The 21,381-nt window shown below is 39.7% G+C and overlaps 1 protein-coding gene across 6 annotated transcripts; it reads right to left on the bottom strand.

The window, feature by feature from the left end:
* Positions 1 to 550: 550 nt before the first annotated feature.
* On the bottom strand, positions 551 to 20,251 carry HRH1 (histamine receptor H1). 6 transcript variants are annotated; one of them, XM_068694336.1, is made up of 6 exons: positions 19,710 to 20,241; positions 18,104 to 18,350; positions 13,163 to 13,242; positions 7,924 to 8,049; positions 7,283 to 7,378; positions 551 to 5,760 (listed from the first exon to the last, which is right to left on the bottom strand). In XM_068694336.1, the coding sequence occupies exon 6, from the start codon at positions 5,639 to 5,641 to the stop codon at positions 4,220 to 4,222; it is 1,422 nt and encodes a 473-aa protein (XP_068550437.1). In that variant the 5' UTR covers positions 5,642 to 5,760; positions 7,283 to 7,378; positions 7,924 to 8,049; positions 13,163 to 13,242; positions 18,104 to 18,350; positions 19,710 to 20,241; the 3' UTR covers positions 551 to 4,219. The 6 variants fall into 6 exon arrangements, 3 of the variants coding, with proteins under 3 accessions (XP_068550437.1, XP_068550436.1, XP_068550438.1); XM_068694335.1 differs by lacking the exon at positions 18,104 to 18,350; XR_011100193.1 differs by lacking the exons at positions 551 to 5,760; positions 7,283 to 7,378; positions 7,924 to 8,049; positions 18,104 to 18,350 and adding exons at positions 9,951 to 11,696; positions 12,427 to 12,844 and having other exon boundaries at positions 19,710 to 20,251.
* Between the last annotated feature and the right edge of the window lie 1,130 nt (positions 20,252 to 21,381).

The raw sequence follows: 21,381 nt of genomic DNA, 5'->3' as shown, positions 1-21,381 counted from the left end.
TATTCTGGTGTCAGGTATATATTTAAGATAATTTGGAATTTGGGATAAAGATTGTAAACTATTTCCATGAGCTATTTCTCACATAGTGTAATTTGTATTTTTTTCCCCTTCTAATTCTTCAATAGACAAATAATTTGATGAAAATTAATAATTTTGTCATTGTATGTAATGAATAAACAAAAGCAAACGTGCATAGCATTTAAACTTAAGTGGCAGTTCCAAATGGGCTGTTTCTTATTCTGGTGTAAGGAATGCATGGACAGAAACTTGCAGGTGTATTGTTACACCTCATCTTTAGTTAGGAGGCTAGTCTTCTAGCATCTCTGATAGTGCTGGAAAAATATACCAATCTGCAGAATTCAGGACCTGCTCTATCCAGAGGTGTCTGTGGTGCTTCCATATTAGTCCTTTAGGATTAGAAATATATTTTTAAAGCAAATCTTTCAGTCATTTTCATTTACTGTGCTAGCACAAGGAGCATCACAGAATGGTTTCACAGAGAATGTAATGGATATCCTCTTAGTTATGGAATTAAGCCAAAGTGTGCACCAACACTACCATTTCCTTTATTGAGTTCCACATTTCCTGAAAGTAATATGGAAAACGAAACATGTACTAGATGGCAGGATGCACTTCCAAACTGCATTGCTCCCTTAATAAACTTGAGTAACGCACGGCACTTGGACCGGCACAAGAAGCCCCGAATTCTGCTCGTTGCCCGCTAGATGTCACAACTGAAACAGAAAAAACTGGGAGAGGACTTTTTTTTTCTGTCTCAAAAGTTGATTGTTCTTACCGCACCTTAAACAAAGTAGAACTCCAGTCCAAGAAATTCCAAGAAGTTTGTTAGGTTCTTTTAAAGCTACGACTCCTCTGACCTTGTTTATTAACTGGAAAACACTGAAAATATTTATAAGAAACCACGCCTGGAATGTTCTATTGAGGCTTGGTCCCACATGGTAGTAGGCTTCTCCATTCCTTACCCTAACTTGCCTTCCTCTGCTTCTCTTGCATCTAGAGCCATTTGGATTGCTTTTTTTTTTATTTTTTTTTATTTTTTTTTAGTGAAAAAAACTGGTAAATCCTGTTACACACCTGGCTACCTGAAAGTTTCAAATAGGCAGTCTTCCGTTTTCCTGTTTTATTATTACCTATTGTATGCATCGCATCTGAGAAGTCTACTGTGACAATGCCCTGTTTTTGTCATTGCCACGGTGACACTAAGATTATGGATAAAAATGAAAGGATACAAAATCATCCAGGCAGCTGTATTTGCCTAATTTTAGGCAATTCTAATTCTGAAAGGCTATTCTATGTTTAAATGTTTTTAAATCCTACCAGAGGTATTCTTTGTTTTAATGGTCGTCATTTTTAGACCAGCTTTCACTGATTTTGTTTTAGCTGCTGGTTCATGTATTAAAGCATTTTAAAGTAAGAAAAGTCAATTGTCATGATCAAGAGGATAGCCTTCTTGCTAAGCTAAGTAGCCCGTAGGTGAGCACGTTTCAGCCGTGTTAACTAATAATTGTGTATGAATTAGGATGCTGCTTTTTTGATTTCCTCGGGGCTCACCTAAAGTACCTTCTATTTTGACTAGAATTGCTGTTGCATATGACAGTAGAAAAAGGGCAGAAAGGATGTTGATCTGAGCAAATGTTTGTGAAAAAACCTTGAATAAGGGCATGTTTCAAAAGATGCTTCTCTATAGCCCAACAGAAGGTGTACTTCATTACTTGTGCAGATCCTGTTCCTGCAGTGGAACAGTTGCCTTAATTCTGTAATGAACTTTGGTACTTATATTTATTATTATGCCTCTGTATTTTGCCATGTTTTTTCTAGTTTAGAGTTCCCTAATGGCAGCTATTCTTGCATAACACATAAGACCAAAGAGAATAAATCACGGAACCTTGTTTGATACATTAAAATAGACTGAGTTAAAGTTCATTCATTTAGCAGATTTTTTTCCAAATATCAAAGTACCAATTTATTAAACTGCAGAGATATTAGGGCTTCATTTAATATTGAATACTTTAAATACAACTATTGACATTCAGACATGTAATTCAGACATATAAAACTGACAGAGGACAATAATACTTTGCATTTAGTTAGTGTATTATATCCAAAGTTTATAAGCATCATGCAGTCACCTTAGCTGTTGCATTGTTACTGTAAATCTTGTCATAGTCACTTTACAAAATAGGCACATGTGGCACAGAGAGACTAAGTAGCTCAAGATCCATAATTATGAACACAGAATTCAGAATTTTTCCTACAACCATTAAACAACCATTTTTTTTCCTGAAGTAATAAACACATTACACAGAACATCCCTTTAACTTTTCCCAACAAACTCGTGACAGTGCTCAGTTAAAACAGCTCCAGTTCCATCAGACCTTTATTGTGAAGCTAACTGAACAATTTCTGAAGCAAGCTAACATTCAGGATGTGATAAATTCATCAACACAGCAAAATGACAGTGAGAGGATATTGAACATTGTACATTGTACATTGAACCCTTAGAATTCCCCAATCATCCCCAAACTTATGGAAAAATGCATACACAAACTTACCATTATATGCAAACTTCAGCTGCTCAAGTTAGTAATATAGGGCCAGACATCTCCTTGGCCTCAGTTCTCCTTCTCTCTCCCCAGTCCATAGACTCATTTATTTTGGTGTAACTGTTCTGTTAAATTGTCAGCTTCCTGGTAAGTTAGCTCATATAATGTAGTTCACTACGTACTTTGCTAAGGAACTGTATTTTCCTCCCATGATTGGGAAGTACCCTATAACTCACTGCACATAGGGAGAGGGGATTGATTGCTGCTATATAAAAGGGCATGCCTGCTTTTGGGAATTAGTGTTCATACTTAGAAACAGTTAAATCAATGGCTGAGCAAGGGAAAGCCTGGAGCTGATAGAGTGAAATCTGCAACCTGTGTGAAATCTGTGTATCTGCAAACGCCTCTGTCAGTGCCATCTTCCAACCTTTCCAAAGAAGCTCTTTTCACAGAGGCGTGTCGCTGAAGTTCTGGATTGAACTGAGCAACCTGATATACTGTCAGTGACATTACATGACAACAGTGACATTACATGACAACCCTGAGCAACCTGATGTAATGTCAGTGCTAGCACAGCTTTGAGTTGTAGGTTGTATTTAGATGTCTTCCTGAGACTCCTTCCAACCTGAAGTATTAAGTATCATTCTATGCTTCTCCTGAAATATTTAACAGCATTTACAGCGTGACTAATAATAAGCAATTAAATATAAAGGATAGAAAGGGTAAAAAAAAATACTTCGTATATTTTATTTCCTGTTTTGCAAGCTTGAGTTGCTGCTCATGACTCTCCCTCATTATAGTCAGAAGAGTTTTCCTATTGTAAGATAAAGATATATGTGAACTGGTATTGCCACTGCAAGCTTAGGCTATTTGCCAAGGCATAGGAAGAAGAAAATACACGTAGTCCAGAATTAACTGCATTCTGTAAGTTCAGAGGCAACAGCCTATCCTTCTTGATTAGTGATACTATGAGGAGTTTGGGAAGTATCTAGGACATAAAAATACTACTCTTTTCAGTGAAGTTAACGGGTACTGGTATAAATGAAGCAAGCATGTTATTAAAGAGAAACGGTATGTTACAATATGGCTTTCCAAAAAGTGTATGACTTGAAGGAAGATATAAATAAATAGGTCCGATTTTTCAAACAGTAGAACATTCTTTTTTGGCTATGCAAAGTACCTTTTCCTGCAGAAGATCTCTCTTCTTAAGCAGTGTGCTCCCATGTTTAAAACAGTAAGCTAAATGAGAAAAACAAAAACAAAAAACCTTGACCAACCACAGAAACCATACTCTGTTTCTGCCTTTTCCTTATCTGAATAATTTATAATCACTGAAGATCTCTTTTCATATCTCCAGTTTTGTTCTACGTGATGAAAGAGAGAATCTCAAATTGTAAAATATGTACAATAGTGTAACAGTTCTGAGATTGACCCCTGAGTTTTTCAGATTCCTGATTGGAATTAGTTCTTCTTCAAACGTTTTAAAGGTGTTATATGCACGTTTCCCACTTGTACAAAGACTTGTTTATAAATGACAGTTTTCCAAAACCTTCTACTTTATCCATGCCTTATGTTTATCCAGCCTTTGAAACCAGAACATTTTGTTTGATTGAATTTATGAGATGCTTTTTAGCTCAAAATAAATCAGACAATTATCAGGGAATGTGAAGGATCTTTTTGAATGTCTTTTTGAAATTATGGTTACAAAGAGGATACAGGAACGGATTTAAAGTGGAATTCACATAGCCAAGCCATATAGTGACCATTTGTAACGTGCTATATCGTTCATCATGGTGGAAAGCTATTACCATGTATAATACAAAATAGGGAATCCAGCACAACATAAAGGCTGCCATTATGACCCCTAACTGCTTAGCTGCTTTCCTCTCCCTGTTCACATGCAGTCTTCGAAGATGTTTTTTGGAACGAGTATGCAGTCTTTGCCAGGTTTTCCTCAGGTAAGTCAGTCCTTTGGAGTCCCTGTTCTCTGTCTTTTCCTGAGGACTGCAGGCTCTTTCAGGGTTAGGGCTGGACTCCTCTCCACAAGGTACCTCCTCTGTGAAAGTTTGGCTGTCTGATGCATCACTCAAGTCACTGTCCTGTGAGAAAAGGTCCTCTTCATTTTTGTTGTCCTTTGTTACACTCTTCTCTCCTGTTTTATCCAGGCCCGGCTCAGACTGGGCAGTGGTGAGAGGGAAACAGCTCCATTTAAGGACTTCGCTGTTACTCCTGCTAACGATAACTTTTGAAGAGCTGTCAGGATCACTGAAATGAAGCTTTGCTTCTGTATTTTTGGGCTGAGGGGACCTTTGCTTGTCTCTGGGAGGTGTGTTCTCATCTAAGATTTGCTTTTGGAGACAAATACTTTGCTTGTCCTTTGTCTTACCAGGCTGTACACTTTTGCTTTCAGAGAAAGACAAATATGATCTGTTGATGAGCTCTCGGTGTTGGCAGTGCTTACGAACAGCTATGAATATTTTGCAGTAGAAACATAACATCAAGATAGAGGGTAGGTAGAAATTGACAAAGGCTGTGAGCACTTTGAACCAGGTGACTTTAGAGAAATCAGTTTCACACTTTACAATTTCTTTCTTTTTCTCACCACCAGTAAAAACGTGCCACCCTAGTATTGGGATGACCCACAAGAAAGACAACAACCAAGCCCCCAGAATCATTAGTAATGCTCTCATTTTTGTTCTATACTTGAGATATTTCAGTGGTTGCTGGACTGAGCGATAACGATCTATGCATAATATGAAGAGATTGAAAATAGATGCAGTGCTGGCCACATAATCCATGGACAGCCAGAACGAACAGGCTGTTACACCCAGGGTCCACACATTGCTGTTTAGGAGATAAACAATATTAAGGGGCATAACAGCTGCACCAACTATAAGATCTGCAACAGAGAGGCTGACAATGTATAAATTGCCAACTGTTTGCAGCTTCTTTTCAGTTTTCACAGCACACAGTACTAATATATTCATGACAACAGTGATCAGTGAAATGCTACCCAGAAACAGACCTAGGAGAGCTGAGTGAGTGTTAGTTGAGTTCACTGTTGCGTTTTCTGTCATCTTTGCTCAAGTACAGAGAATTAAAATCAGAGAAGGTGCCCAGGCCTTGGAAATTCAATCTTCGTTTACACTCCTGGATGAAAACTTGTTGGGCTGCTTTGCGACTTTTATTTCCGTAACTATCGAAAAGAAAAGAAATATGTTCAGTCACTGTAATCCCAAAATAAATTAATGAAACTAATCTGTCCTTCAGTTTATCAATTTCCCTTTTAGGATTTCCCTAAATAATGCATTTTTACATCATTCTACATAGGAGTAATATCAAATGTGAAATGTCATGGATATTCTATGAAAAGTATTGAAGCAATTTCTATGAACCAATCAAAAAGTATTTGTAAAGGTACTCCTTGGGGCTCCTTGTAATTCTGGCCCTGGAATATGGAGAAGAAATTTCAGTCCTCATTGTTTGAGTTTCTCATTAAATTGATGATCATGAACCATAACATAAACTACATACTGGCAAACCAATTTAAAGTGTCTTAAAAAAACTTATGATCATATTTTGTACTAAATAGTTTGAAACGAAACAATGATTATTTACAAACTATATCCAATAGTTTGAATATAGCAGTTGGATTTGGTATTCCAAACAGTAAAAAAAGCTCCAGTCAGTATACACCTCTGGCTGATACACAAATAATCACAGATAAAGTCACAAATAATTCCTAAGGCCGTAGCTAGTGCCTATGTTTTCATTGGTAGGCTGTTGCTAAAATTGTATGTAACAAGTAATCTCTTTCTACCCAATTTAGGCTTACATATATTCAAACCATAAAGATGGGCATATATTTTATTTCAAATGCAAATTAATACAATTTCAGGGAAAGCAATAGGATTTTTTTGATTAATAAGCATCTGGCAAACTCTCAAATGTATATCAATCTATGGTTGATATACAACCTGAATATGCTGATATACGCTGAAGATTAGGAGTCATTCAGGTGCCTAGGAAACATACACAAGAGCTATTGGTCATTAAGTTGTAGAAGCCAGATCATTTGTACATGCTTGCTGTTGCTGTTTGCCATATTGAATTTGAAATTAAACTGGAAATAGGAAGAGATGAGGCTGGACACATAGCAAACCTTCTCTTTATGCCTAAGTATCTTTTTCTGATAATTTGTCTTTAATAAATGAGCTACTTTTATTTGCTTAAACTTTGGCATGAGACACGTACAGAGCCTTCAGAGTTAAAATTCATTTAGATCGTCTATATTCCCACAATTAGAGTGTCTCAAAATTCCAGTACATGTGCTGCAGTAGAAAAAAAAAGGGAAAACCTATTAAACATCCACCATGACATATACAAAACCTATTTCACAGAGGGTCACATTTGCACAACTAATCTCGCTTTCTAGTGGCATTTATTTCTACATACTATTTGTAGGTGTTATCAGAGTGACAGATTTCATTTTTACAGACACGGCGTTGTGTAGCTTTATGTTGACTTGATCTACATAGGGAAACAATATAGGTTCATACTTCATTTATGGTTTCACAATAGAGGTTTCTATTGAGATCAAAGGCCTTAATTATAAAGCATGTTACTTCTCCATTTTCTAACACAAGCATAGTAACTCAAATATTGGCAATAAAATGGGAAAGAAGGAAAAGAAAGTGAGGGAGTATAGAGAAAAGTACCTTTTTGAAGCTGAATAGATATGCTCTTCTGTTATCTACAAATTCTCTATGCCTTTGATATCTTCTACTTCCCAGCTGCTAACTTTGTGAATTGATCTAAAGTTCAAAGGAGAATTAACAATATTGTAAGTCTTGGAGCATATGATCAGTTGACCAATTCTATCTCCAAGATATATAAGAAAATCATCTGTAAGAGTGATAAATATTTTCTGCCATTTTTCTCTTATAGTGTTTGTCCAAGTCTGTGTTTTGGTATATCTCTTAAAGCAATGAGGAAAGAAACTGAGATTTTAGACATGTTGGCTCACAATATTCATACAGCTAACACTGATAGATATTTATTAGATTTCTCATATTTGTTAATCCAAATATCAATATTTGTAATTACTATTTATTATTATTATTAATAATAATGACTAACATATTAATATTATTAGTCAAAACAATGCAGTGTAATGCATTATTCAATGTTAATTTATTGTTCTTATTCTCACAATCAAAGATGGAGCTGCAATGTTTGCATGCTTTCTTCTGAGAGATCAAATTCCTTGTTCCTTAAGTTTTACCCATAAAGGCCTGGCATTATGAAAAAGGAGGTGTGCTTGGTTGCAGTAGCATGTATAGGCAGGGGAAATACATACACTGAGGAGTATGAGCTCAAGAGCTCTGTTCTGTAATTCTGTGTTCTGCACAACCTTTGTGTTCTGTTGTGTACCGTTCTTTAGTGATGGCTAGTGTCAGAAGATCAGAGAGGCCTCAAACATCTCCTGTTTGAGAAAGGGAACAGATATCACTTTACATGTCTTAAACCAATGTGTCTGGTGGCAGGAAATGGTTACATCCCAGTCTGTTACTGTTCTTTTGACAGCTATACGGTGTAATCTCTCTGCTGAAGTACACAGGGTATGGTCAAGTCAGGAAGTTGATATCAGTTGCCTCAAGTCAATAAGAAATTATAGATCTTCCTTTCCTCATACTTCCAAGTAAATGTACAAAATAAAGGGAGAGACAGCAACCTTAACCGAGTCTTCAGCTGAAAGAATAACAGCAAAGAAAGGTACCTGATAGACAGCTCTCCACAATTACTTGTCAAGTGTATATGGAATGAATCAAATTATTTATTACAATAGATGGTGCTGACTGCTTTCCAAGCTGTCTCTTTAGTACTGCTGATGAGGTTGACGTAAGGGTAGGATTTATGAAACAGCCAACAGAACTTGTTCAGGTCTTGTTTTAGGAGTACTTCTGTTCCAAAGAAGGCATGAAGTTCCAGTTTTTCAACTCTCGCTCCACTCTTGATCTTTAGTTAACTGACAAAGTCTGCTTACTTTGCTGTTTTGGAGGAGGGAGAATGTCAAGTGTTGTCAAGTGTTGTACAGGCTATAAAAATCCAAGAATTACATGCTAATCATCTGAGACTGCTAAGAACAAAGAAAATACAGAATAACGTGTTTTTAAACTTTTCAAAATGCACATGCCAACATGTACTCTCTGTCTGATAATATAATTTTCATGGCAATGGCATTTGAGCAGTTCAAAGTCCCTGTTGGATTTTATGTTCTGTACTTCATAGAGGCTTGGCCATACACTATTATATTTTAAAGTGACATTGAGGAACAGGTCACAATGATCTGCTCCATATCATACAGGAATGTTAGAGCTAAAAACAGCCAAACCTCCCTGGCTCTCCAAACAGCGTTCTAACTAGCTTACTGTTTTGTTTGTTTGTCTTGTTTTTTTTTTTTTTTTTCTAGATGTTATGTCTGAATTCATTCAGACACCCTAGGCAAGCAATACTGATTTAGAAATTAAATGCCTATTTTTTAAACTTTAATCCAGCGCAAGCAACTTAATCTGCTTTTGATCTCTGTTGTAATAAGGCCGTTTAAGTGACAGGGACTAATATAACTGAAGTGGGACCATACCCAGTAACAAATGGGTTAATTAATCACTAGAGAGGGGTGGCAAGAACCACTTGCCTTGGTCTAGGGTGAGTAGTTCTTGAGGCTGGATTAGGGTGCTTGAATGTTACAGTAACACTGCATTTTCCCTATTGAGTAGTTTATGTTTTCTACATATAATGTTTTTAATGCCCCTGACTTTGTGAGTGTTCTCAAGGTTTGGGCAACTTCTGTTTTGTTGAGTGGTGATGAGAAAAGGAGCCACTACAAGAGGTAACTAGAAGAGTGCCCCCCTATCTTCAGCATGGAAGCTGTATAGCCAGCACATACTTCCTACCTACCTATTTTTATATGAGGAGAAATTTTGCCTCTGAATCCATTAGAAAGATGTAACAAGAGATTGAGTTGGCCACAAAATGCTTAGAACGGAAGAAAAATGCAGTGTTACCTTTGGATGATCTAGTCATCGCGACTCTTTTTGCATTCCCTAGCATGCAACACCACATGCTGCTGCTGTTTCTACCTAACAGTACGTAATGATAGGTGTTCAGCAGCATATCAGACATGCTGCCATGCTGCTATCCTACACTGATGTTTGCACAGGGAACAGAAGTCTCTGGCTTTCTTGAGCCTTCTAGATGCCCAAAGAAGACCTCCAACACAATAACCTCTGTGCATTTTGCACCTGTCAGTGTCCATGCTCTTTCCATAAGGAGTGAGTTGTAGGGGGTCAGTATCTCCATCTCCTACAAAGTTCTACAGAACTGTAAGAGGGAATGCAGTGAGCTTCTCCTAGGCAGTGAAGGTAACTGTAGGCAAAATGGAGAAGTATTTAGTTGAAGAAATGTCATCAGTCAGTGCCCACTGGCCTCTATTTGGAGCTCTGACCCTTGTACCACAGTCTTGCCCACTGAGCTTACATTGAATTGCTACACGATTGCCAGTTTTTGCTAGAATTGGCACATTTTGCCACACAGCTTTGTCCACTGGAAGGTACTAAAAAAGTAATATACCCTACTCCGTATTACGTAATCCACTGATCACCCCTTCTGGACTCTAGGGAAGACTATAATCTACAAGCTTTTTTCTTAAACTTCCTACCATCATCAATAGTGGTGATATTAGCATTGTCAGCGTTCAGCGATGGTGAGAGCGCTGTGATCTGCAATGTCAACTTCTTGCTCTTTCCTAGAGGCACACACCATTTTGTAGTGGCCGTAGGCTGTTTGTTGTTTACGTACCCCTGTTCAGCAGAACTTAATTCCTTATCTAGAACTCAGTTCCCAATAGAGGAGCTATAAGAATACCAAATAAATGTGTTTTAATAGTTGGGTGGCTTAACTCATTATACTGGGCCAAAGCTCACTAATAAATAACAGATTTTAAATTTAAAAAAAGTAATAAAAATATCGGTCTAACATCTTGGACAGCTCTTTGGAATTTCTAAACCCTGACCTCACCATGAAAGTACTTTGTTCACTTTTACTGTCTTTAAAGAGTTGTTTTTTTCCTGCGTGGAAAACCAGCAATTGAGATTTGCTTGTTATTGTATCACTGTGGTAATTCTGAGGAAGAGTCTGCTGGGAAATGCTAAGTAGTTACTTGACTCAGTAGTGCAGGTGCAACCTATTAAGCTCTGACTGAATGGGATTAAGTTTCTACAAACAGATGCTAGCATATTTCTTATAAGAGCGTTTTAGAGAAGCTCTATCTACAACAAGAAAAGGCTAAGCTAGAATAAAATTCTTGTTCATCACCTTGTTTGTTCCAAGTTCGAGGCAGGTGGTAGGGTCAGATTTCACATTGACCGTGTTGCATTTAAGAAACACATTTGTTTTAGTGACCTTTTAAATATTTTTCTTTGTGCGTTAAATGCATTAACATACTTGAGGTTGATAAACTTTCTTTTCAAAGACTTTTTTATTTCTCTATTAGATAAAGCTTTCTGAGGTAAAGTCATCCTATATGCATACTCAGTATATATATGCTTTCTCTGGCAATTACAAAGAGTTACCTTGAAATCACTGTAGTTTCATCTCTTTTTGTTCTTTGTTTTTACCTTTTTCTCCCCGTATTTTGCAGGAAGTAAGCAGTGCAGTGATTCATGTTCAATCCATTTTTGGCAATTCTCTAGTTTAGAATATCTGGTTGTGATTACATGAGATGGCCTAGAGTTTTGTTGATACACTTGGTCCATGTTGCATCTACGCATATTAGATGTCTGGTTCTTATTAATGTTAAAGCCTTTGCAGGATGACTAATTGATTACAACTGTTGTTAAGTTACTCCAGTGGCTTACACCTCTTAGTGTTTAAAAACATATATCATGGTTTTGAATCTCAGTTTCTTACAAGTGATTCCTGTTGGAACAAAAAGCCTCCTTTGCTACAGCAGTCAATGGTGTTCTCAGTTTAGTATTTTTCAAATACCTGCACAAAATGGTAGTTGAGTTTACAAGACGCATGAAATTCCCTTTAGACTTCTCTTTGGTTGTAGTGACCTGTCTGATCTACCTAGAGAGAAAAAAATCCTTCAGAATATATAATTCTGAAATTATATAATTTCAAATACATATTTGGCTACTCTAGCATATTTTGTTATTGCTGGCCTTTCATCTGCAAGATGCACGGCATTTTTCCATCCAGATGACCTAGTGCCTAAGCCCAGGAAGAGACAGATTTTTCCAGAAAAGTATCTGCCACTATTAATGGAAATAATGGACTGTGTCTACATTTAATTTGTCTCTTGTATTTAGCCTGAAATGAAGAGACAGCATAATTTATAGCCTTAATGTCAGGACCAGTCAAATTTGGACCCGAGGGAACAGCATGAGGCTGCAATAGGGGAGACTCAGGTTGGGTATTAGGAAAAGACTCCTCACTGAGAGGGTGGTTGGGCACTGGCGCAGGCTCCCCAAGACAGTGGTCATGGCACTGAGCCTGCAAGAGTTCAAGAAGCATTTGGACGATGCTCTCGGACATAGGGTTTCATTCTTGTGTGGTCCTCTGTGGAGCCAGAAGTTGGACTTGATGGTTGCCATGGGTCCCTTCTAATTTAGGATATTCTGTGATTCACTGAAACTTTAACAGTCTTCCCAAATGGTCCCATTCTCCCTACATACTTTTTTTTTTTTTTTTAAATAAAGGTAGTGACAATTAAAAGTGAATCTTTCATTACACGAGCCAGCAAGATAGACTGCCATAAATACTTTCATTCCATATCTAAGTTATGACTCTTGCTTACCACAAAAGATTTGCACATCTGGCTGTCAGTTTTGCATAACCTCGTATCACATGCATTTGGTGCCAGAGGGTTTGCAGCGGCTCTTTATGTAAATGATGTCTTGGGAAACAGACGAAGGCACAACTAAAGTAGCAAATGGATGCAACAGCAGCTGTGCTGAAGCTGCTTTACCACTTAGAAAGCAGAGAGGAAAGTGCTGTCAGTTGTCAGATCTGTGATCTGAATATTGATCCCAGGAGTCAGACACCCTCGAAAACTGTGCAGGCCTTTAGCATGTTGGTGGTTAGTGGTGAAAGTGAGGGCAAATACAAGCAGACTGTTTCTGAGACCTCCTCAACTTCACTTCTGAAGAGCTGGACTGGTCCAGTGTTGTAACTATTACATTTCTCCTCCTCTTCCTGGTTGAGTCATCTTTTGCCTGTTCAGTGCAGTAAGTGGGTTGTGTAATACCAGATCAAGAACCAAGCGGGACAGAAGGAGTAAGGTAGCTACTTCCATGCTCCTGAGATACATTTATTCAAGCATCCATAGAAATGCACATGACAACTGATTTTTAAACTACAGCAACTGAAGACTCCTGGAATTCATGTATCCATTTGTTCTAAACATACAGTACACTGTGAGGGGTCCTCTCGTGCTTGGCGCAGTGAGTGGGACACCACTTAATGCAGTATTGCAGGGGGACTAGAGCGAGGTCATCGCTTCTGCCCTGTTATACAGGAACTATATGGCTTACCTGTGGTCTGGTCTGTGATGTCAGATTTATCCTTATTCCTCTAACTTGGGTAGAGATACTCTGAGGATAGCAAGCAGACCCTAAGAACAACAAAAAGACAGAGCTCAGAGCGTATCTTGAAGGGAACTTTGAACTTTTAAGTATCTTCGTACTCTTTCATTGGGGCTGGGGGGTAGTATTATTAGGGTATGGACTATCAGGATCGCAAATAAATACTTCTGCTTTTACTTGATTGAACAATGCATCACTTAAGGAAACAAAGTGTAATATTACCTCAGAGCAAGAGGATGTTTGGGCAGGCTAGAAGGGGTTTGAAAATATAAGTCAAGTTCCACTTACATCTTGTAGGTGATGATTGACTTGATTGTACTTGATGTTTTCAGGCTTTAGTTTCTCTGGAATTGGTACAGTTGCTTCTGCAGCCACTTGCATCAATTAAATTGGCAGCCTATACTGGTAGCTGCTGTCAGCCCAGATTTTTCTGATTGCTGTTCCTTATACTTTCACCGGCTTCACTAGGCATCAAACTGAAACTACTACAGTTCTAGCTCTCTGCCAGCAAAAAGTTTAGACTTCCATAGCCTTCGGAAATAGTCAAAGTTTTAGCACAAATTTCTGTGTGCAGCCATGATGTCCTTAATTCCTTAGCTTTTGTGATGAGGACAGAACCGTGTAAGGAAGTGGGGTGTGTGAATCCACGTGTCACCACAGTGCTGTCTGAGCTCAACTCTTGATTACAATGCTGTACCATATCTGCCTGTGAAAAGTTTTGTCTCCTTTAGAAATAACTATCTCTTTTGGTGATTTGACCATGCCCTCCTAAACCCATTACTGTTGTACCATTCCATTCACTGGATTAAGAATACTGAACTGGATCCTATTTTTAATCTTCCTCTTGTTTTATTGTCTTGGGTAATTACAAAGTGTGTGTGTTGCTGTTAAACTTCTGGCGGTGGGTAGGAGGGAGACAGGAAAGGAAGGCTCAGCTTTTAATTTTGTGCAGTGAGAACAAACATGCTTAATTTACCATTAATACATTGCTCACATTAAATAGTACTATTATATCATTAATATAAAACTTTGTTATTCTAAACAAACAACTTCCCCCTGTCCTCCAAAACAAACAAAAAAACCTGCAGACAATTCTGATTGGAATACTACAACAGTGCACTTATATGGGGAAATCTCTTGCAACAGAAATAGTCTGAAATAAATCAAATCCAACCCAATTATTTAACCTAGATCACTACTCATTTTGTCCTTTACATCTGGATCTTGTCTTTGTGCTCTTTGGCATTGCTGAGCACAACAGGTTGGTCTCAAAACTTATACTTGAAAGGGCCAGTTCTTGTGCAAAGACTAATCACAAAAATACTCTTGTGGAGGTTCTTGCTGTCATCAGTGGAACTAGAACTGTCAGAGCTCTTTTCCTTGAGACAGGAGAATCTCTCCCAGGATAAAACTTCTCTCCCCCCCTCCCGTGTTCCTGTATATCTCTGTTCTGTGTTCTAGACCTACTTCGATAAAGTAAATTACTTGATCTCCCCAGATGACCAAAAAAAAAGCATCTTTTACAGTATGGTTCATATATGATGAACTGTACATGAATCCAGAAGTGTATGTTTCCAGTATCCAAGAAAAACACACAAACCCCTAACGCTAAGAAAGTGGTAGCTGAAAGGCATGTGCTTGGAGCAATGGCAATCCAAGTGTCAGAAATGGAAACCAAATCCAAAATACTTGTGTTAGTTCAAGGAAGTGTTCGCATAACCAATAATATGCGATATATATCAAGTCTTTTCTCAAAGAAGACAGTAGGCAAGCTCTCCCTTAGTACATAAGTTAGGCATACAGGCCAAAAAGTGAAGCTTGATATACATCTGGAATACTTCCCTGTGTGGAGAAATCCTTGTGTGAACAGAAGGTACTGGCAATAGTAGCATTCAACTGTATACAGATAAAACTTATGCATTTCCTAATTTCCACAGGTAGCTTACAATTGAATGCTAATTAGTGCTTTATTATAAGTATGAGCAGTCCCTACCAGAACACGAAGTTAAATAACAAAACCTAGGATTTCAACTTAGGATCGATTCTTTGAAAGCATGATTTCTCCATGAAAGGACTGAGCATCTATGTCCTTGGAGTTTGTACAAACTCCACACTGGAGTCTGTATATTCTTATTCACATTCTACTTATCTGAATTTTCATATTTTCAGTACTGATGTGTTTATATAACCATATTTTGTAATGCATAGAGACATATTTCGATACCTGAAAGCAGAGGAAGAGTATAAGAGTGTATCTTCCCATGTATTTCTATACATCTTGCTTTGTGCCAAAGCCATGATATTCTCCTCTTTTAGTTTTCTACCTTCAGCTTCCTGAGCTTCCCCAGGTTTTTCGTGATCCTTCCTCTCCTCTTTCATAGGAAGGGGGGAAATAAGCAATAGCTGACCTGTATGAGTAATGAGAACTACAGGAATAGTATCAGGAAATAATTATTATATATCTCTTGGTATTCAACCACTGACAGGACCTGACCTTGGCTAGGGAAACACTACTTATTTAAAAATAAAAAAATAATTACATAAATCTGGATGTGGTTCATAATCTGGAGACCCTGAATTTGCAGGAATACAGTTATTCCTCATTCCACAGGCTCATTATTTACCAGCAGAACCAATGAATACAGTGGCTTCTGTGCTGCTTGTTTAGGAACATCCTGAAAACCCATTAAGAAAAGGAAAGATAAATGAACATTGTAGCTGCTTAACTGAAAATAAGGGGTTGGGGAAACCCAAACACACCAATGTTCTTTGGAGGATGGGTTCCTGAATTGACAAATGGAATAGTGAATTCCATGCGCGGCATGTAAAATTGAAAGAGGTCAAGCTATGTTTAGCATATTAGTCATCTCAAATATCTAAATTGTGAGATAGTAGATTCATATCATTCAATTCAGTAAATAAAGTACATGAGCAAATACCCAACAAGTAACCTAAAATCCTCATTTAATCTGGTTGCAGTCAATATCTTGCTATGTGTGGCTAGGTTATTACTAGAATCTATTCAACCTAAGAGATCTACTAAAATTTCCTCTTTGATATATTAAAATTTAAAATGAAGCCTATCTGGAGAGTCCTCAACAAAATTGTGTAGTCCTATCCACTTGAAAGTTGCCTTTTTTTTTTTTTTTTTTTTTAAGGTTAATTGACAAGACCTCTCTAATTTGAACTGAGAAACACGGAGATTGAAGAAGTCTTTCATATACAGTGTACTTAGTAGAGTCAATATTTGTAGATGAGGATCTCATATATCCTGTTTTAACTTCCTACAGTGCGACTTAAGCACAGATGAGCTGAATGTGTGGCTCAGTAGCTTTCAAGCACTGGTCGCATGGAGTGAGACTTGGGAAACCACTGGAAGTCGGGATGCTCCTATCTTATCCTGCCCCCAGCTGTATGATGTTGCTGTCTGCTGATGACTGACCATTCAATTCTATGTACAAAATTGAACCTTCCTAACTATAAGTTGATGTATACATGTGTTCAGCAGTCTAAGCAATACTTTTTTCTTGATACTATTGTACTACGAAATGTTTTATTTTTTTTTTCTCCTGAAGAAATATATTTTAATGTCTGCATATCTTAACCTGAATTTATCCAGAGATAGATAGATGTACCCATTTTCCATTGTTTTCACTGCCACTCTTGATCAACCCTCTTTAGCCGTGGGCCTGTATTTCATTATGAGCATTAAAAACAGAAATTTAATATTTATTCCCTGATACTATTTCTGTAGTTGTCATTACTCATACAGGCTAGCTGACAAAAGACAGAAATATTCCAAAGTACTTTCTGGTCTTTCAAAACGTAAGCTCAGAATTCTCTTAAACTCTTCTTCCAGTAACTCAACATTCCAGTTTAAGTCTTAAACATCAGTTTTTCCATGAGGATAGACCTGATCTTTCTTCTGTGGTTGTGTTTCCCATGTATGGGTTATTTTTGCCCACAGATTGCAGATGAGTCGATGGGGTGGAAAGACCATTGCGCCTGGAATTCTAAAGCTTCCAGACACGGCTTTAATTAGTCTTTCTAGCCTAAGCACATTGCTGGAGTAGTCCAGTTCGACACAAAGACCTGTATCAAAGTGATCGCTTAATGGCAACCGTACTGAAACACTGGTTTAAGTTCTGCAGTGCTGGAGAAATCTCATCAGCTAAGTGCTCTCTATTCCACTGCCTATCTGTAAAGACTTGCTGTAGGAGTGAAAACTAATAACTCTAATCACCATTAATAAGTGTTGCAATAGAGGAAAACTCCTTTGTGTTTTGATGTAGTAAACAAAGTGACTAATCAACTGTAAGTTTCTCATGGATGACAGGAGTTTTCCAATGCTGTTGTGCCTTTAAAGCTGAGTAGCCACAGCGGTGCCTTCTCACCTTCTGGGAATCTGTTCTATTCTTGGAATACAGTAAACCAACTTGCCAAACCAGGACATCTTTCATACAGGGACAGCCAAACATTTTTAGAGTTCCTGGATTACCCCTTGTGTTACTTATTCCAACACTTGACTGACTGTGAAACTGGCTGATTTTAATCTTTCTGCATCAGAAGTACGGTTAACCACTTTTTTTTTTATCTCAACCAGTCTCTCAAATGAGATCTGTTTCCAAGTGACTCAATATTGGAGAATTACTAGCCAAAAAAACAGCCTAAATATATAAAACAGTTTGTTCTTTAGATGTTGAGGTTGTATAACCTGATAACCTATCTGCTGTTTGCAGTTTTATGGTTTCCGACAGAAATTTGGGTTTGAATAAAGGAAGCTTCATTGTCTGATAGAGAATGCTGGTCGCTTGTGACGCCTGATAGACTCATCTATGAATAAACTTCTCTGAATTCTGAGGAAACACTAGAAATATAAAGGAAACTTACTGTTTTACAGAGGAAGTCACTTAACTTTAACAAGGGAGGACTTCTCAGGATGAGATCCTTCAAGATATCCTCTTTTCTCTCACTCTTAGTGTACCCAATGAAGAATCCAATGTTGTTCTTTTTAAAGGAAAATTGCAGAGCTTCCCTTTTACCAGAGTTAGTGTCTGGTCAGGATAAGCACAGACAAGTCCATGATCACACTAATACCGCAATTCATAATAGAAAATGTCTTCATAATACTTCCGTACTAGGATTAAAAATAAATAAATAAATAAATAAATCTTTACTAGGATTAAAAAAAAAAAGAAAAAAGCCACAATAGTAGGCAAAATAGTAGCCAGGTTTTATAAAAGAGACTGACTGATCTCTTGTGGTCAAAGAATCAGATAAAAATTGCAAATCTTCCTCCTACACTCCACTCCCCCCCTCACTCTCCTCCTCCCTAAAAAAAAAAAAAAAAAAAAAAGAAAAGAAAAAAAAAAGAAAAAAGCTATTGAAGTTCTTGAAGTTATTGAATTTCTTATCAATAAGAAATTTATTTGGGAGTTTACCAAAATGACCATAAATTTCAACCCAAGTGAATCTTTGGTGCTTTTAAGTTATGAGAAAGATTTCATCATAGAAATGCACAAACTTATCTAGAGACCTTTCTTTGTAAGATCCTCATGGATATGAGAATTTACTGACTCCTTGTACTGGTAATAAAAGGAAACCTTATTTCTGTAAGTTCTGGTTTCAGCTCACTTATGTAAGCCAATGTTCAACATTCAGATCTCTAATTCAGAATATATACTGAGCTATTAGTCGTTTTAAACATCTGGAAACCTTACTTTAGTACTATACGAAGGAACTCAGCAATGTGCAGTCTTCCCTTTTTGGGGACGGCGAACGTATCTGGTGCAGTGTTTGTCCACCTCCGCCCTCCTCCAGGCAGATGTAATTTGCTCATTGGATTTTAAACAGATGATTAGGATGAGCTGGTGGAGCCCGAGGTCTCGTATAGATAGGGGGCCTGGTGCCTTGCAAATAGCCATAAAAGATGGAGAGCAGCTCATCCAAGAAGCCTGACTTGTCTCCATCAGTCCCGCTCCGTGGCTGTTTGGGGAGGGCTGGGAGCCGAAGTTAACCATTGCCACGGGACGGGCTGAGAGTGACTTGGGCCCTGCTGTCACCCCGCTTCATTGCCCCTCTCGGGATGGGGTGAACCTGGATGTATTAGAGAAACGTCCCCGGGTCTGCGTGTAAGCTGATGGCTCTAGAACCCTTCCCTGGAAAAGCTTGACGTTTTCAGACAGGCGTGCGAGTTCACACCCAGGCACATCTCCCTCGTCGCTTTCCAACCCAGCCAGCCCTTCCCTGCTCCGCTCCCTCAGCACACCCCTTTGTCGGGAGGAGAGCTGCTTAAGTGTTTCGGTGCGGCAGGCAGCGCTGCCAGCGAGCCCTGGAGAACCGGGATGCCCCGGCACCAGCCCCAGTCCCAGTCCCAACCCCGGCCCCGGCTCCATCCCCATCCCCGGCCCCATGCCGCGCACGGCTCCCGAGCCCAGGACGCCGCCGGTGCCGGTCCCTGCCCCGCCGCCCAGCCGCCGGGACCCCGCTCGCTCACCGGCCGCGGCCGCTCCCGCTGCTGCCTCTCTTCTCCCAGCTCTCGGAGCCGGTGTCCGCGTTCCTCGGCTGGGCAGGGCGAGGGCTGCGCGCCCCGTCCCGCCCCGCCGGTAAGGAGCTGGCAGCAGCCCTGCCCGGCACCCGGAGGAAGAGCTCGGCTCGTGCCCAAGGGCTTGGCTGCCCCTCCTCGACCCCAGTGCCGCTCGAGGGCGCTGGCAGCCCGCTCCCGTCCCGAGCTGAGCTGTCCCGTCCCGAGCCGAGCCGAGCCGAGCCGAGCCGTGCCGTGCAGCCCCGCCGGTGGCGAAGCGCGGCTGGCTGTGCCGAGCACTAAATAGCCCGGGGGCGGGCCCGCCCGGCCCGGCCCAGCCCAGCAGGCGGCCAGGGGTCGCTGCCAAGACCCCCCCCGTCGGCACGGAGCGGCCGGGGCTGGGAACCGGCGGGCGGCAGCTCCCGGTGCTGGGCGAGGAAGGTCCCCCGGCGAGGAAGGAGCGCCGCAGTTGTACTGTCACGACAGGGCGCCAGACATGTCCCGAAGACTTTCACGGGTAGGTGGCAGCCCCGGTGTGCCGAGTATCTGCGGAGCTGAGAGGCCTGCTGCCTGCAGAGGGGAAGCTGCTCGTGGGGTGAAGAGGCGCCTTGATCCGAGATACCGCCAGGAGTTTGTGGAGCATCGGAACTCAAATCCTGGTTTGCCATCGTCCCCGGGCTTGCTTTAGCCACAGGGTCACCGGTGTCCTCCCGAGTGGCTCGGTGCTTTTAGGGGAGCAGTCTGAAACCCGAGATGGCTCCAGTGTCGAACACATCATTGCGTACCTCAGCTGAACTGGCTTTTGGTTGTGATTTCCGTATGTCCACTGTGTCTGATTTGTATTAAACATGCACACAGCTTTTTTGTTTGGTTGGTTTGTTTTGCAGAAAGCGACTTACCCATTTCCACTCTTTGCTTTAAAATTGTCTCTCTTTTTTTTTTTTTTTTTTTCCTTTTCCTTTTTAGAAACGAATTGCACAAAACTGTGTATGGACTTAAAAGCAACATTTTGTTACATCTTGTGCAAGTCATAAAGAATTCATGCACTGATGTTTTTGCAAACAGCATTGTTAGGCACTTAGTAATGTTCTTGTCTGTAGAAGTGCTGCACAGTACGGTTAATTTTGCATGCCCTCCCTCCCCCAGGCCTATCACCAAAATAGTGGGAAATACCCATGTTCCTGCCCTCGGGGGACAAGACCATTTGCCCCAAAAGTGCTCTCAGCGCTGAAGTGTAAGCTGATTTCTTGTGCTGCTAGAGAAATCTTTCTGCTCTTCAATAAACTGTCCCATTAAATTATGACAAAATCATTACTTAACAAATGTGTGCTTGCATGCATCAGGCAGCAGCTGAATCCTAAGGGGAGGTTTTACACTGGAAAACAGCTTTGCAAGAGATCGAAGTCTTTTCATACTCGTCATGCTTGTTATAGACTTGAAGAACAGTTTGTGTTCTACCAGCCTATGTCTTCCTATTATCTATTCCAATAATGTTTAATTTTGCTTCTGCGCCAGTTCGAAGTTCAGTCTCCTTTGCTTTTGTTTTGACATGTTCATTATATCCAAATAGGCTTGATGTAGGTCCCTTTGGAAAAGCATCAAAAGTCAGTAGTGTTTATAACTTTCCTTATAGCACCCAGTTGCA

Source organism: Anas acuta, chromosome 11 (assembly GCF_963932015.1).
Source record: "Anas acuta chromosome 11, bAnaAcu1.1, whole genome shotgun sequence".
NCBI lineage: Eukaryota > Metazoa > Chordata > Aves > Anseriformes > Anatidae > Anas > Anas acuta.
Note: the sequence above shows the minus strand (reverse complement) of the source record. Positions and strands in the feature narration are given on the sequence as shown.

What these genes read in the sequence shown, in the direction of transcription:
- HRH1 (XM_068694337.1), bottom strand. Translation starts at nt 5,641, where the DNA reads ATGACAGAAAACGCAACAGTGAACTCAACTAACACTCACTCAGCTCTC.